Source organism: Mobula birostris, chromosome 9 (genome assembly GCF_030028105.1).
Source record: "Mobula birostris isolate sMobBir1 chromosome 9, sMobBir1.hap1, whole genome shotgun sequence".
Classification (NCBI taxonomy): Eukaryota; Metazoa; Chordata; class Chondrichthyes; order Myliobatiformes; family Myliobatidae; genus Mobula; species Mobula birostris.
The window spans coordinates 23,043,244-23,060,250 of NC_092378.1; the positions used below are offsets into that span (position 1 = coordinate 23,043,244).

The window sequence follows — 17,007 nt, forward strand, 5'->3', positions numbered from 1 at the left end:
TTAAAGAAACAAGCAACACAGTACTCTAATCAAAAGGATAATGAATGCAACAGTTCAGCAATGATAAATATACATGTACACAGAATTCAGATAACAGGATCAATCAAGCTCTATCGTTGTCTAGGGGTAAATGACCAGTTTCAAAGTGACGCAAAGTTCAGTTCAATTTAGTTCAGTTCAGTTCGCAGTAATCGCTGCCGTGGCGATGGACAGTGGGGGGAAGGAGAGAGAGAGAGCAAAACGAAAGAATATTCAAGGCTTCCACACAGACCTTCGCAGTCAGCTTTCGGGCGAGTCCTTTGTGATGTCATCTGAGGTCACCGACCGTGACCCCTCCGTTTCCAGATGCGATCGTTTCTCTGCGGTGAACCTGACACCCAGGCAAGGTTGGACACACACCAGGTTCCCGCCGATCGTGCCTTTCCACCCTGTGCGCCTATGGCTTGATCCCGCGATCAGCCGTCCAAGAACTTCCCACCGACTTGTGAGAGACGCACCGCTTCCAGGGTCTCGTTACCTCGGGGTGTCGTGTGTGTCCTGCCTTAGCGAACCTGTCCCTTTTTATCCCCCTGCTGGGGTATCGCCTGTCCATCACTTCAAACAGTTCAGGGTTCAAAGGGGGATCCGCTCTTGACAGCTCTCTTTCTGTTACTCTCTCTCCCGTCCCTTCATTACACATCTCCAAATGCTGCTCCATTGTTTTCCTTATCTCTCTCTCTCCTGAAGGCAGGTGGCAGACCAACTGCTGATTCCACTGGTGCCAGCCCAAGCCAGCTACATCTTAATCTATGTGTATTCTTGTCACAAGATAAAACATAAAAGGAACGGACATTGTCTATCAAGGTGTTAAAACTTAAAGTTCTCTGTATTAACTGAATAGCTGATGACTACCTGTATATTAGTGTATATCTTATAATGTGCATTCATGCCCATAATTTTTACCCCGGTAAAAATCCTTTTAAGGGTGAGGGTGTCATGTGTGACGCCAAGCAGAGTTACCGGACAGATGATGCTAATGAGAGAGATAATGGAAGACAGTGAAGAAACATTCAAAATGCTAATGAGAGTGAAGAGAGGGATTAACGGGAAAGAAACACAATTCAGATATTGACAGACCGGTTGCTTTGAACCTGAACTGTTTGAAGTTTGATGGACAGCTGATACCCCAGCAGGGGGATAAAAGGAGCAGGTTTGCTATGGCACGAGACATGCCACGAGACCCTGGAAAGAGCAGTGTGCCCTCACAAGTGGTGGGAGTTTGGGGGACCGGTTTGCGGGAACCGATCAGAGGCTCACAGGGTGTAAAGGTATGATTGGTGGGAACCTGGGGTGTGTGTCCGCCCTTGCCTGGGTGCCGGGTTCACCGCGGAAGAACGATCGTATCCAGAACAGAGGGGTCACAGTTGGTGACCACAGCGGGGTTAGAAGACATCAAAAGGTCTGCCCAAAACCAACTGCGAAGACATCAAAAGCTCTGCCTGAAACCAATTGCATCTCCCACTCTCTCCCTCCCTCTCTCTCTCCAACGGAACAATAGCGACTACTTCGAACTGCACTAAACTGAACTGAACTGAACTCTGCTTCACTTAAGACTGATCATTTTACCCATAGACTGTGATAGAGCTTGGTTGATTCCTATTACCCTAGTTCTGTGCATATGTGTGTATTATTATTGCTAACCTGTTACATTTATATCCTTACGATTAGAGTACTGTATTACTTATTAATTTAATAAAACTTTATTAGTTCCTAGTAATCGCAGACTCCAATGAGCGTTCCATTTCTGCTGGTTTGGCAACCCAGTTACGGGGTACGTAACAAGTGTTATACACCAAGTGTTGAAGGAATCTGTTCTTGTACCAATAATTTTTAAATAACTTGTAAATGTATGGCCAGAGTTCCTGAAATAATGAAGAAAGTAAGGTAATTATGCTATTTCAGACTGTAGAACTTATAAATAAAAGAAGTTTTTTTTATTAAGGGTAGTCTGTCAACAATTCCTCAGCTCAGCTATTTTATTGCTCATTCATATATTTTCATCAATTTTGTCCTAAGTTCATTGTTTCAAATTCCAATCTATTAAAACAACTAGAGATTTATTGTTCATTTCTAATCTTCAACATTCTATGTTACCAGTAAGTACCTGAAATTTTGCTTGATCTTTACACAAGTTAGCAGGTCTGAAATATAAAGGTAATAGATGGGATCAGTTAGACAGTGTTCTATAATTATATTGGTGAGCTATTGTGCTTTTTTTGGAACCAAATTGTTGATGTGTGTAATGAATAGCGTCTGAGAGACTTAGACGTGTAAATCACAGAAACAGTTTCTTCAATCCATGCTGACCAAGGTGCCTCTCTGAGCTAGATCCATTTACATGTATTGGCCCTTATCCCTCTAAACCTTGTCCTATCAGTGGACCTTTCTAAATAGGTAGCATTAGCAATTAATGCAATGCTCTTACAGCTTGGGGCATTTCAGAGGTCAATTCCGGCATGGTTCTGTAAGGAGCCTCTGTGTGTCCTCCCTGTGGAATGATGGGTTTTCCTCAGGTGCACCAGTTTCCCCTCTCAGTCCAAAGGCATACCAGGTAGGTTAATTGGTCATTGTAAAATTGTCCTGTGAGTACGTTAGGATTAATCAGGTTTGTCAGGGGTTGCTGGGGCAATGTGGCTCGAAGGAATGCAAGAGCCTACTGTGTGCTGTATCTCTAAAATAAAAAAATAAAATAAATATTTTTAAAATATTGCAATTGTACCAGCTTCTAATACTTCCTCTGATAGCTTGTTCCATGTAACTGTGAGGAAAAACTTGCCCATCAATCTCTCTTTAAATCTTTCTCCTTTCATCTTAAACCTATCCCCTAAATTCCATCTGCCAATCCTTAGTACAAGAGTTTCTGCAGATGCTGAAAACTCAGAGCCACACACACAAATGCTGGAGGAACTCAGCAGGTCAGGCAACACCTATGAAGAGGAATAAACAATCAGTATTTTGGGCCGAGCTCCTTCATTGAATCCTGGCCTGCTGAGCTCCTCCAGCATTTGAGTGTGTTACCAATCTTTTTCCCACTTTCACAACTGATGTACTGCAGATCCCTTTGCAACTTTGGGGTTCTTCATTGTCCACTTCACTGATTTTGGTGTCATCTACAAACTTATTAATGATGCCACCTACATTCACATTCAGATTGTTAATGTACGTGGCAAACAACAGGGGATCCAGCACTCATCTTTGAAGCACTCTATCAATCTGGAAAAACAGCCCACCATTACCACCCTCTGGCTTCTTCCACCAAGCCAATTTTGTATCCAATTGGACAGCTCACACTGGATTCCATTGTTTACTTCTTGTAATAATTAATGATCCCAGTAGTGTCATGGATCTACATATGGGCAAAAGATTTTTCCATTACAGGAAAGCGTGCAGCAAGTAGACTTAAGGAAGACCTATGAAAGGAGTGTGCTCAAATGGTTTCGTATTGAATCCTATTACCATATTTACTACTAGTGGGACTTCTGATGCTGTCGTAAATGTATAGTCTAATCATTTGGAAATTACTTCCGCAGGGAATTGATATTCTATGTTCAAGCAATGAAACTTTTCAACATATGGTTTGTACCCCTTGCTTTTGTAAATTGAAATACAAACATTTAGCATGTTTATAGTTTAAAACACCATTGAATTTGCAAAAGGATTACTGAGGTGCAGTGTATTGTCACAAGGAGTGCAACAGCTGTGCAGCAGACTCTTCTGAAGCCCTGACCTACTGCAATATTGATGTTGCTTTCCCATGGTTCATCTGACTCATTTTATTATGCAGACTACTTAAGTTAATTTAAAGTCACTTAGTTCAATTTGGTGACTAATTTGAATTGCTCACAAAATACTCCAGTGTCATTTTATACCAATAGCTTAATTCGTACAATTAAATAATTTAAATTTAAATGCAAATGTGACATTGAATTAGCAGGCATGGCTGCCTCTTTCCAAAAGAAAGTACTAACTGGTAAACCTCTAACATTGATCAGTGAGTTACAAATGAATCATTTCGTCATTTTTCTTCAAAATGCTCCATAATGATAAGGAAGAAACAGATCAAACTCATCACAGTGGAAACCGAATGTTTTTGTCATAGTGATTACTGAGATTGTTGTAACAAAAGACTTAGTTGCTTTTTTGGTTCGTAAGGATGGTTTTGGGGACAGGAAAGGGAATTGGGGGTCAGGTGAGGATTTAGGGACACAGATAACTAGATTTAGGAGAGTAAGAGGTCAGGCCGGAGTCTAGTTCTAGGTCTCCACTCCACATTCAAAGACCAGTGACAGCACGGATGGAGGATATCCATGGACGGATGTCAAGCCAGCATGTGCTGTGAGCAAAGACCAGTGAGAGTCCCCACCCCCAGCTCAACTAAGCAAGTATGCAGGCAGGAGGCACAAGAGCTGATGACAACCCCCCCCCCCCCCCCCCCGCCCAGTTGGCAAGTGCAGAGTTTGAGGCCTGGAGTTGGGGTCCCGCATCAGCAAGTCCTGGGATTGATACCAAAGGTCCAAGTCCTAAGGTCGGTTGAAGTTGAGGCCAATGGCCAAAGCCCTGCGTCTGCAAGTCCACTGGTGAAATTGGAGGTCTGATGTCTGTGAGGCTAGAGGCGGGGAGGCAGCCTGTCCTGGGGTTGGATCACTGTCTGTTTGGTTGGGTGGGTGGGTGGATGTAAGGGAGGAAGGGAGCTTATTTTGTTGCTGTTGTTCTGCTGAATATTGTGGGCATGCGATGTTGGCACCGGAATGTGTGGCAACACTTGTGGGCTGTCTCCAGCACATCTTTAGGTTGTGTTGGGTATTAACGCAAACAACACATTTTACTGGGTTTGGATGTATATATGATGAATAAATGAATCTGAATCATATTTGTATTTCTTTTTATCTGTTTATTGGATTCTGGTTTGCATTTTGCATGACATCACCACATCGTCTGTTAAAGCTACTTGTTATTCTGGCTTGGAGCTGTTTCACTTATGTAAAGCATCAACAACAGGAGTATATAATCAGTAATGGGGGTGGGAAGAGGAGTGCTGATAGCTGAAACTGGGGCATATCTGCTCACTTGAGGCTTTTCAGGTAGAAAGATTTAAATGTAAAGTACGATATTTAAACTTTAAAGTTCATTGTTCAAATTATATTTTTTTGCTTTAGAGTAGAAATTCAAATGAACTATCTATTGTTAAAAATGTCTAGGACAGATTTATAAGAAGAACTAAACCTGAGGCTATGATAGTTGAATATTCAAATGTCTGAAATCTAGCTTTCCTTGAACTTTTGGTATTAATCAAATCTTCTGAAAAAAATCTTGTTCATTAGAATATTAGAAATTACCTGTAAATTGTGTGTTCAAGTCATCTCCTATTCTGTTGTGTATTTCCTCTTTTTTTTTGTTTTCATTGTCATGCTTACAAGCTTGTTTTCAGTAAATCCAAGTTATGCCAAGACATGTTTAAAGCCAGACTAAATAACAGTGAAATTTCACAGTCATTATGGATCCAAGGACAACATTTTCATTGAATCTCACCCTCTCACCCTTCATGCCTGAGGTTGCATGGGCATGAAGAATATATTAAAATAAACGATCCTTTGATAGGAGGGTATGAAATAGTCAGCAAATGAAAAATATTAGCGAACCTTAATAAAACTTTGACTTTTACTGTATTTGAAGGCACATAAAAAGTGCTGGAGGCTGATCAGTTTTTCCTTTTATAGTGTTTGTCAAGAATATTTTCTGAATGGCGGAATGAAGAGAGTACTTGAAAAAGATGAGAAAAGAGCTCGTCTTGCTATTGCCATGGCTACTCCAATGTTCAGTATGCAAACGTCTGAAAAGAACGATGATCATTCTGCCACTAATGGTGTAGTGACGGGTCTGGATACTGCTATTGCGAAGTAAGTGACGTAAATCGACTATTTAAAAAAACTGCGGTATACTACTGAAATTTTGATGACATACAAGTGCTGCTGGGATGAAGCTGTTTAACAATTCCTTGGAATTGTGCTCATTTATGCAATGTGTTTTAATGGTGAGAAATATGTATTCCAAATTACTGCTAGTAAAAAATAACTTCAGGGTGGGCTCATTGGAGATGTTATGGATTTTGACAATATATTAAAATAGTGTATTCCTGTATATCAAAATTGTGTGGAAGAAGGTATCTCTGTAATTCAAATTTTTGCTGAAGTTGATTAATAGAAGAAATTGAAAAAAAATTAAACTCAACTCTAGGCACTTGTAGATATCTTCACATTTACATATTACCTAAACTAGTCATGTGGGAGTTGCCTGTATAGTGATGTCTATTGTTGAATTATCATTAGCAAAATAATTAATTGCATATTATAGAGGTTGAGTTAAAGAATGTAGAAAAAATTTTCAGCTTACAATATTGAAACAAGGATTGTAGCCTGAGGACTGAGGGATTGTTAAGCACCAGTTGTATATGAAGAAATAGAGAACAGAATATGAAAGTAAACACCTACTTAAGCACTTGTTAAAGTGCTTTTTAAACGTAGTGGTTGCATCTGTTTTCACTACCTTTGACAGTATGCTCCAGATACCAATTCTACTCAGTTCCTCTTTAAAATCTCATTCCTCTCACCTTAAATCTTAGCTCTTCAGTTTTTGAAAAATTCTACTTTCTACCCTAATATGGATCTTTGCCAGTAATGCGGGAAAGTATGACATTAATACTTAGGAGTAATAGAAGATAATTTTTCAAATAGTGAGAAACAGGTCAACGTTGGAGTGTTCGGAGATAAAATGCTGAAAGTGGGCATGTAAGCACAGTAAACATTTTCAAGTCAATAGTTTGCTTGCTGTGACAAAGCATTAAAGTGCAGAAGCTGTTTTGCCATTGTGCACAGGGCTTTGATGGGACCAGATCTGGAGTCTTCTGCTTAAGTATTATGAGGACTGAGCTTTTGAATGGCATTGGAATGGACTAGCCTTTTACTCACTAGAATTTAAAAGAAAGATAGATTATCTCATAAAGGTTACCATGGTGTTCTGAGAAGAATGGGCAGGGTAAAATATTAAGCTATTTTTCTTTGGATGGTCCAAACAAAAGGGACTGGTCTCAAAACAAAATTCTATTATGGATGCTCAACTGTCAAGTGAGTGCTGAAATTGATAAATATATACAAATGATTGAAAATAGGATGAAATAATCAATAATATTAAATGGTGAAGCAGGCTCCATGTGGTTTTATCCTATTCTTGCTGTTATTTCTATATTCTTATGCAACTGTTCATTGGAACCATTTTGTTTCCAAAACCTTTATTTAGGATTTAACACTGCTTTAAGCTGCCAGTGGCTAAGCTAATAGCAAATAGGAGTTTGCAGTACTTAATTTTACAAATGCTAATATTTTAAACTTTTATTATTTCCTCTAGTCCCTTTACATCGATTCATTGATATTTATACATTTTCTAGCATAGTTTTGAGTTTCTGTCAGCTTGTCTTTAAATATCTGGTGCTGTAAGTCTTACTTTTGAATTAATCAGTGAATAAGTAGTATTATGTTAATTATCTTCTTTCACGTATAAATTTTCCGTAACATTTTCATATTGTTTATTTAATATCATGTTGAGTGCCTGTATTATATGTTCTGGGGAGATGCTATATTTAGATTTGAGATGTATAATGTTGTTAATGAGCAGTCACAGATTATAAACAAGTTATAACTAATCTAACATTTGTTTATACGATATGCTGACCATGTTCTATGTGATTAACGGTGTTGCCGAAATATAAACCAGGGATTTTCATGTTAACATGTCATCAAAGAATTGATTTTTAAGTTAACGAAAGTTCATAGGATGTTAAAGTGACAATGATGTGTTCTTAAATGAAAGAAAATGTATTCCTTTTCTGTTTTTGTAGTGTTTCCCCTTCAACATACAGTGGTTCAAAGCCAATAGAGGTAGGCATTTATTGCCTATCCTTAACTGCCCATGATCAACTGTGGTTGTTCTAATAAAGGGCCTTATTCTGTTTCTACACAGTGATTATCATACACAATGGCTTAATAGAACACTTCAGAGGGCAGTTGTGTTTCTGAAATATAATCCAGATTGGGCAATTTCCTTTCCTGATTTCGAGACAGATGTGACGATACTGTGGTTGATATTCACTATAAGACTTAGGAACAGAATTAGGCCATTCAGCCCATCAAGTCTGCTCCATCATTCCATCATGGCTAATTTATTATCCCTCTCAACCCCATTCTTCTGTTTTCTTCCCATAATCTTTGATGCCCTTACTAATGAAGAACCTATCAACTTCCACTTTAAATATACCCAATGACCTGCTCTCCAGGGTCATCTGTGGTAAAGAAATCCCCTTCTGGCTAAAGAAATTCCTCCTCCTCTATGATCTAAAGGGACATCTTCCTATTCTGAGGCTGTGCCCTCTGGTCTTTGACTCCCTCACTATAGGAAACATCTTCTCCACGTCCACTCCATTTAGGCCTTTCAATATTCAATAGGTTTCAATGACATTTCCTTGGTTCTTCTAAACTCCAACAAGTACAGGGCCAGAGTCATGATATGTTAGCCCTTTCATTCCTGGGATCATTCTTGTCAACCTCCATGGGACGCTCTCCAATGAAAGCACGTCCTTTCTTAAATAAGGGATGTTCACTAATACAATAATAATTTAGAGCCAAAGTGTTTTAAAATCCTTAATCACATGGAGGGCAAATTTAAAGTAAATTTTTCAATTTATATTTAAGTGATGCTAAATCTTGGAGTATTTAAGAATTCCCTCAGTCATAGACGTTACTTAAGTGAGAGGTTGTTAATATTACACGAGGTAATATTTTTCTCAGTGAATTGCTAATCTTGCTACTTACTTGCAGAAAGGAGTCATAGGCAGAAACTTCATAGCAGGTTTGCCCTGAGGTCCTGTGGAACAGTAGAACCTAGTCGATATTTTCAGTTGTTGCAGCCAATGAACATGAGGCTCTGAGAAAATGCAGACAGATTTAATCCCTAATTCATTTTGGCAATCAGGCCTTTAAACTAACCACAAAGTAAATAATTACCATCATTCAACATAAAAATTGTTGTTCTTCAAGTAAAGCAGTCAGCACCCTCATATTTCAGTGTTACCCAAACTGAGCTCCATCCAATATCCCCTGAGTTACAATAATTCCCACAATATCACCTAACTTCATACTCGTTCAAGCTACCTGCTACTGATACTCTCACCTACATCTGAGCATCTTGTATAAATTCTAACCCACCCAAACCCAAGGTACATATCCTTAAATTCAACTTGTTTCAAATCAGAATCAGGTTTATTACCACTTGACAAATGCCATGAAATTTGCTTTTCAGCAGCAGTAAATGCAAGACATAAAAAAATTACTGTAGGTTACAATAAGAAATATAAATAGTGTAAAAAGAGAACAAAATAATGAAATAGTGTTCATGGACTATTTAGAAATCTGATGGCAGAGGGGAAGAACATGTTTCTAAAATGTTGAGTGTTTATCATCAGGCTCTTATACAGTATTTCCACTCTGATGGTACTAATTAGAAGGTGTGTATTCTGGATGGTGAGGGTCCTTACTGATGGATGCTACATTCTTGATGCACTGCCTTTTGAAGATGTCCTCAGTGGTGGGGACAGTTGTGCTCTTGATGGAGCTGACTGAGTCTACAACTGACTGGAGCTTTTTCGATCCGGTGCATTGGAGCCTCCAGGCTAGTCGGTGATGCAACCAGTCAGAATGCTCTGCATAGGACATCTGTAGAAATTTGTGAGAATTCTCCTCAAACTCCTAAGGAAATATAGTTTTGTCGTGCCTTCTTTGCGATTTCATCAATATTTTGGGCCCAGAATAGATTCCCTGAGATGTTGAAATCCAGAAACTCGAAGCTGCTGACCCCCAAAATGACATCTGGTGTATGTTCCCCTGACATCCCCTTCCTGAAGTCCACGATCAATTCCTTGGTCTTACTGAACTTGAGTGCAAGGTTATTGTACAAAACACTTTAACCATCTAATGCATCTCACTTGTGTGCACCTCCTCTTAACTATCTGAGATTCTGCCAACAGCAGTTGTTACTTTTCTTGTTGATCTACGTGTCCTTCCTTCACATTTTCCAAAATTCCCAGATTATATTTGGATCTTCATGTTTACTTCTCTTCATGATTTACTATCTCAATAATCCCTGTACAAGCAGGGATTGCCTGCCTGGGTTCTACAGACCCCTCGGTTAATGGTAAGGCTCCATAGCATAAAGAAGGTTAGAAACCCCTGCAAAGCACAACTCCCCAAAACCTTGAACTTCTGCATTCCACTTCAATCCCTTTCTTTATCCCACTACTGGCAGACATGCCTTTAATTGCCTAACTTTTCGATCTTAACATCTCCTCATGAAGATTCTACTTAAAGCTCAGCTGTTTAAGCAAGGCCAAGGATACCTTTCTTAATCTAGAAAATGACTATCATCGGAAGGTTATATTTTGTGTATAACACACCTGAAAATGTTTTCTATTGAAGGGCTGCGAGCTAAGTGCAGTTGCTAATAATAGCCTAGCACTATCTTGTTTCTAAACGTGTACATAATAAAACTTGTTCAGAAAGTGTTGTAAATGCTGCCTGAGCCCCTGAAACATAGTACAAGTAACTAATAACACCCTTGCATTCAGAGATTTACATCTGGACAACGTACACTCAGTGGCAACTTTATTAGGTGCACTTGATGTAAATATCTAATTAGCAAATCAAGTAGCAGCATCTCAGTGCATGGTCAGGAGATTCAATTGTTCAAACCAAACATCAAAATAGGAAAGAAGTGATTTTGATCCTAGGATAATTGTTGGCTCCAGACAGAGTGGTTTGAGTATCTGAGAAAATGCTGATCTCCAGGAATTTTCATGCACAACAGTCACTACAGTTTACCGAAGGGTCTGGTTCCTTGCTGTATTACTCTATGACTCTGTAAAAAATTTTCCCTTGTGCTCTATATTCATTAAAATCTCTGAGGTTACGAACCTCTCCAGAGTTAATTACCCAAGCATGAACTCTAGGGAATTTCAGCAACAACCACTGGGCTCCATGTGATGTCTAGCAGTGGAATGGACATACAGATTTGGCACTTCAGACATTCAGGAATTTGGTATATGGTGTTGCATGCGCAGTTGTCCAAAGATTCAGTTTAAATAAGGGTATGGCAAATCTATTTGGGGCTATTAGCAGTAAATGGAAAAGTACAGGCAACTTGTCTAAAAATGTTTTTCTCTTACCTTCTCTCAACGTGCAGGTTGTTTTGTTTTACTGGGTTTGCAGGCTTTCTCAACAAGCTAAGCTGGTCTTTTGCTCTGATGCAGGTGAATGATCAAAACAAATTTTTAAAAATAGCAAACTGGTAATGATTATGTAAGCAACCAGAATAGTCATTCCAAAGCACTATTAATTTGACTCTCTGCCATCTTTCTAATTAAACAGCGTGTGACTTAATAGAAACAAGCCCCACTACAAGCAGCACACTGTGTTAGCCTGTTTTTTTTTTAGTTGTGATTCAATCAGATAGTCAAACAGCAATACTGTGTTCATAAAACCGAGCCTACCCTGAATGCAGTTTCTGAAGCAGTTGTGTAGGGATTTTCAGTTCCTCCACCAGAAACCACTAACTCTGACTTGATGAGAACAGGAGAGTCAATAATTACTAAATCATAACCTTTTACTGGAAACATCATTACTGAAGAGGGCTGGGGGAGGGGAAATCAGATCTACAAGTATTTGAAAGCAAGGTCTAGTTTGAAAGAAGCTCCTGACCTAACGAACAGATTGTGGCTAGAGAGAATTTAGGAGTCCAGCTGATTGATTATTTTCAGGCAAGCTTTCAATGCATCAAGACTATCTACAATGTAAGATTTCACTCACTGAGTACTAAACATCAAAGTGAGCTTGAGCTCCCATTTCACGCACATCTGCTCTCACCCTATCTTCCCGCCACCCCACTAGGAATAGGGTTCCTCTTGTCCTCACCTACCACCCCACCAGCCTCCAACATATAATTCTCCGTAACTTCCGCCATCTCCAACGGGATCCCACCACCAAGCACATCTTTCCCTCCCCCACAGTTTCTGCTTTCTGCAGGGATCGCTCCCTATGCGACTCCCTGGTCCATTCATCCCCCCATCCCTCCCCACCAATCTCCCTCCTGGCACTTATCCTTGTAAGCGGAACAAGTGCTACACTTGCCCTTACACTTCCTCCCTCACAACCATTCAGGGCCCCAGACAGTCCTTCCAGGTGAGGTGACACTTCACCTGTGAGTCTGCTGATGTGATATACTGTGTCTGGTGCTCCCGGTGTGGCCTTCTATATATTGGTGAGACCCAATGCAGATTGGGAGACCACCTCACTAAACACCTACGCTCTGTCCGCCAGAGGAAGCAGGATTTCCCAGTGGCCACACATTTTAATTCCACGTCCCATTCCCATTCCAATATGTCAATCCATGGCCTCCTCTACTGTCGAGATGAAGCCACACTCAGGCTGGAGGAACAACACGTTATATTCCGTCTGGGTAGCCTCCAACCTGATGGCATGAACATTGATTTCTCTAACTTCCGTTAATGCCCCTCCTCCCCTTCTTACCCCATCCCTAATTTCTTATTTATTTATTCTCTTTTTCCCTCTCACAATAACTCCTTACCTGTTCTTCATCTTCCTCTGGTGCTCCCCTTCCCCTTTCTTTCTTCCAAGGACTTCCATCCCACGATACTCCCCTTCTCCAGCCTTGTATCCCTTTTGCCAATCAACTTCTCAGCTCTTGGCTTCATCCCTCCCCCTCCTGTCTTCTCCTATCATTTCGGGTCTCCCCCTCCCCCTCCCACTTTCAAATCTCTTACTATCTCTTTTTTCCATTAGTCCTGACGAACAGTCTTGACCCGAAACGTTGATTGTACTTCTTCTGATAGATGCTGCCTGGCCTGCTGCATTCCACCAACATTTTGTGTATGTTTCTTGAATTTCCAGCATCTGCAGATTTTCTCGTGTTTGAGGGTAATGAGTTAATCAGTACTCACTAGAAGGAGCATGTTGACGATTTCTTCAATTAGGATTTGTTTTTTGAGATGAATACCCTTTATCTTTGTCCTTCTACTGGAACCTTAGCACTACCCCAACCAGTTAAAAGTTAAAGCCATCTATCACCACAGCCTCCTCTGCACCAGTGCAACTGCAGTTAAATATTCAAAGACCAGGACTTAACCCCCAAAAGTTCATGTTTACTAAGCAGCATGATTCTCATCTTCTTGCCTGTATTGCTTGCGCACAATCTGTTGACAATGATTGCAAGCCTATGTCAATATCTTCTTCCAGCATCCAGGCACTGATCACTCTCTAATATTGACCACATAATCTCATGCTTGACACCAAACCGTTGAAACACTTAATCTGAGCTCCATGAGAGTAGATAATCTGCAAGATAGAAAACACTTCAAAAATATCTTGTGCTTCTGAAATAAAAGTCTATATCCTGATGAAAATCCCTTGTTTAAGGCTGCTCAGAATGGAGAAGCATCTGAGAAGCTTTTGAGCTCTTTAGGAAGAAGTGGAGGCCAAGCTCAGGAAGTGTGCAAACACCCAATCAACCCCCAATGCATCATCAGAATTAACTTGTCTTTCCTGTGGTAAACTCTTCAGGTTTTGCATAAAATTCATCATTTATCTCAGCTCACAGAACTGTAGTAGTATCAGATGTACATAAATCAAGAGTGTTGTAGAATTGTGATATTATTAAAACAGTGTTTGTCTATTAGCTTTGCCAAATAAAAAGAATAATTTCATAATGGATTGTCATGATTTATTGTGATTATGCTCTGATTATAAGAGTTTCCTGATACAGTATTGGTTTAAATGTGTATTAGAGCTGAACTATTCCACTTTGGGGAAAGAAAGAAGGAAAATACATCAACTGTCTCACTCACACAAGTACATTTCCTATAGATTGATTCCTATTAAGAACACTGTTGATGGGTACCTGAAAACCCATTATTTGGAAGACCTGTTTTGTAGAATAATCATCTTTGCATTTTTAGTGGAGGTTAGATAAAAAATAATGTTAGCTTTATTGTACTTTCAATGTTGTGCAACTTCTCTTCCATTCAATGCATTTTTTAATGAAATGATAGATTTATCAAAGAATTTTATTCCTTATAGTTTTAAGCAGACATGATTTTTTTTAAAAGTGCCTGCTGCATTTCATCAATGTATTATTGTAGCCTGACTTGGAGACTTACTCTCAAAAGATTAAAATTTTGAATAGTGTGCCAATAGGAATAGAATAGGGGAAAGAAATATAAATTGTAACTAATTGTGGTGTAATTAGTACCAGAGCACTAGGGTAATTATTTTCATTTAGTTTCATTTCCACTCAAGATGGCGCCAGTGAACAATGACTCTGCAGGCGACATCTTTCAGATAGCCAGTCTCTTCAATTATTTTACTTTTTCTTACATCTGTTTGTTCTTTTTATCTTGATTGTGTTATGCAAACTGTTGGAACCTGTGGTGTGCAATTCCGAATTTGATTGATTGGTCTAGCGCTCTGCTGTGTCCAGGGAAGACTGAGAGCATGAGCTGCCTCGTGGAGAACACCAGAGATGGGGTCCCAAAGAGGACCAAGAACACAAGCTGGCTCATGGAAAAGACCAGAGACAGGTCGTGGGGTCATGAGTGACTCCATTTGGAAGCATCAAGGAAGATTGAATCATTGAGGTGAATGTGGAGGAGGTCAGTGGTCGCTCTCAATGGAGCCCACAGGGAGACAGCAGTTGGTAGCTGTGTTGGCAGTGTTCGGGCCCGGTGTGGCAATCGCTCTTCATGGAAGGACTGACTTCATGCAACCACTCTTCTTGAATGTTGAGAGAAAATGTTTTTGATATTCTGAGATTTGTGTGATTAGTGGACTGTACTTTGTATAGGTCTCCCTCAGTTTTCATGTTTCCTTTCTTGTTGCCAATTAGTGGGTGGGTGATACGTTACTTTTTATGAGAGGGAGGAGTTGGGGATTTGGGGTCTGATATTCTTGTTAGTGTTTCTCTGTGTGGGTGATCTATTTTTGTGGGGGGGGTTGGGGGTTTTTGATGCTATTGCTGCTGCAAGGGAGGAGGTTAGAGGTTTGATGTTATTATCGCTGTTTTTTCTGCGGGGGAAGGGTTTAGGGGTTTTGATGTTCCAGTTGCCGTTTTCCATGTGGGTGATCTGTTAGTTTTTTGTGCGAGAGAAGGAGTGGGTGTTTTGGGGTTTGCAAGTTTTGTTTCATTTTCTTTTTTGTGTCAGGGGCGGGAGTTGATATCTTTTCTTTCAACAGCATCTTAGTTTTTCTGTATTTCATAGCTATCTGGAGAAGACGAATATCAGTTACATTGTACATGCACACTTTGACAATAAAAATGAGCCTTTGGTTTTGCTAGTTCATAAAGAAGAGTGTAGTTTGCAGTGTCTTTGATGTGATTTAGATTATGCAAAGCTTTAGTAACCTATCTAGGTAGAGTAGTTACAGTAGTGTTGCAGAATGGCTTTAGGCATGAGTTAAACACTAAATTCATCAACTGAATGAGAGATATGGTAATATGGAGATGAAAGGAAAGATTAGAGAGCAGTACTGATATTCTGAATACAGGTCTCCCCCGCTATCCGAAGGTAGAGCGTTCCTATGAAACTGTTCGTAAGCCAAAATGGCGTAAAGCGAAGAAGCAATTACCATTAATTTATATGGGAAAAATTTTTGAGTGTTCCCAGACCCAAAACAAACCTACCAAATCATACCAAATAGCACACAAAACCTAAAATAACACTAGCATATAGTAAAAGCAGGAATGCTATGATAAATACACGGCCTATATAAAGTAGAAATAGTGTATGTACAGTGTAGTTTCACTTCACAGAATCAGGAAGATTTATCCAAAACTGATTTGTAGAAAAAAATCGGCACATACACTCATGCGCACGCACCTGCCCACGCAAGGCTTCACGGTTATGGTAGTCTTTCTCGGGGTAAAAAGTGGGCGTCTTTTATCGTAAAAGCGAAAATCCTCTTTCGGTTAGCGAAAACAAGTAGGTTCTTTCCAACTGTGATAAGACTGCTGAACGGATCCTGACCCAGATCTGGGCCATACCCTCCAAATATCCAGACCTGCATCTCGGTTTTTTTGTACTACCTTACTTTCCATTTTTTTATTTTCTATCTATGATTTATAATTTAAATTTTTAATATTTACTATCAATTTGTAATCCAGGGAGCGGAAAGCGCAGAATCAAATATCGCTATGATGATTGTATGTTCTAGTATCAATTGTTTGGCGGCAATAAAGTATAAAGTAATGTAGGTGTTCCGTAAAAGTGAAGTGGCGTAAAGCGAACGTTCGTAAAGCGGGGGACACCTGTAGTGGGAAGTGCTATTGCAGACTTTGAAATAATTACATTCTCCTTTCAGTGGTGGTTGTACGTTTCTCCACTGATAGAACTTTGGTTGAAACTAGCTTTTAATTAACAGAGCAATTAAAAAAAACACAAATAATCAGCTAATTTTACCTTTTTACCTTTTCTAGAGCCACAATCAAATGAACAGGGCTAACTATGCTGTATATGCCAGGTTTGTTTGGTGTAAAACTAAGGAGCCTGTTCAGTAATCTACAGGATGCTCCTGGTCACTAGCGTTCTGTTTCTTGAGTGTTTCCTCCATAGACACTTAACTTGCTTGGCCTAGGTCATTCCCCAGTAACAGGCAGAAAAGGGTTCTTCCTCACAACCAGTTCTTAACACACTTCAGAATGCCCTTTCCTTGTTTGTCTTTTAATATTATCCAAGCCTTAATTTTAATCCTGATTTGGCTAATTCCCATTTTCACTACTGCAATTTTTTTTTTCTCCGCTACTTTTCTGTGGTGTTTGTCTGCCTTTTCCCCCACTATTCACTGGTAATGGTCTCCTGTT

General features: G+C 39.7%; 1 protein-coding gene across 1 annotated transcript in view; it reads left to right on the forward strand.

The window, feature by feature from the left end:
- samtor (S-adenosylmethionine sensor upstream of mTORC1) overlaps positions 1-17,007 on the forward strand; it is an 86,593-nt gene that overhangs the window by 53,314 nt on the left and 16,272 nt on the right. Inside the window, exon 3 of the mRNA XM_072267613.1 lies at positions 5,757-5,936. Coding sequence (XP_072123714.1) covers positions 5,757-5,936 — 180 coding nt within the window. The remainder of the gene's footprint in view (positions 1-5,756; positions 5,937-17,007) is intronic.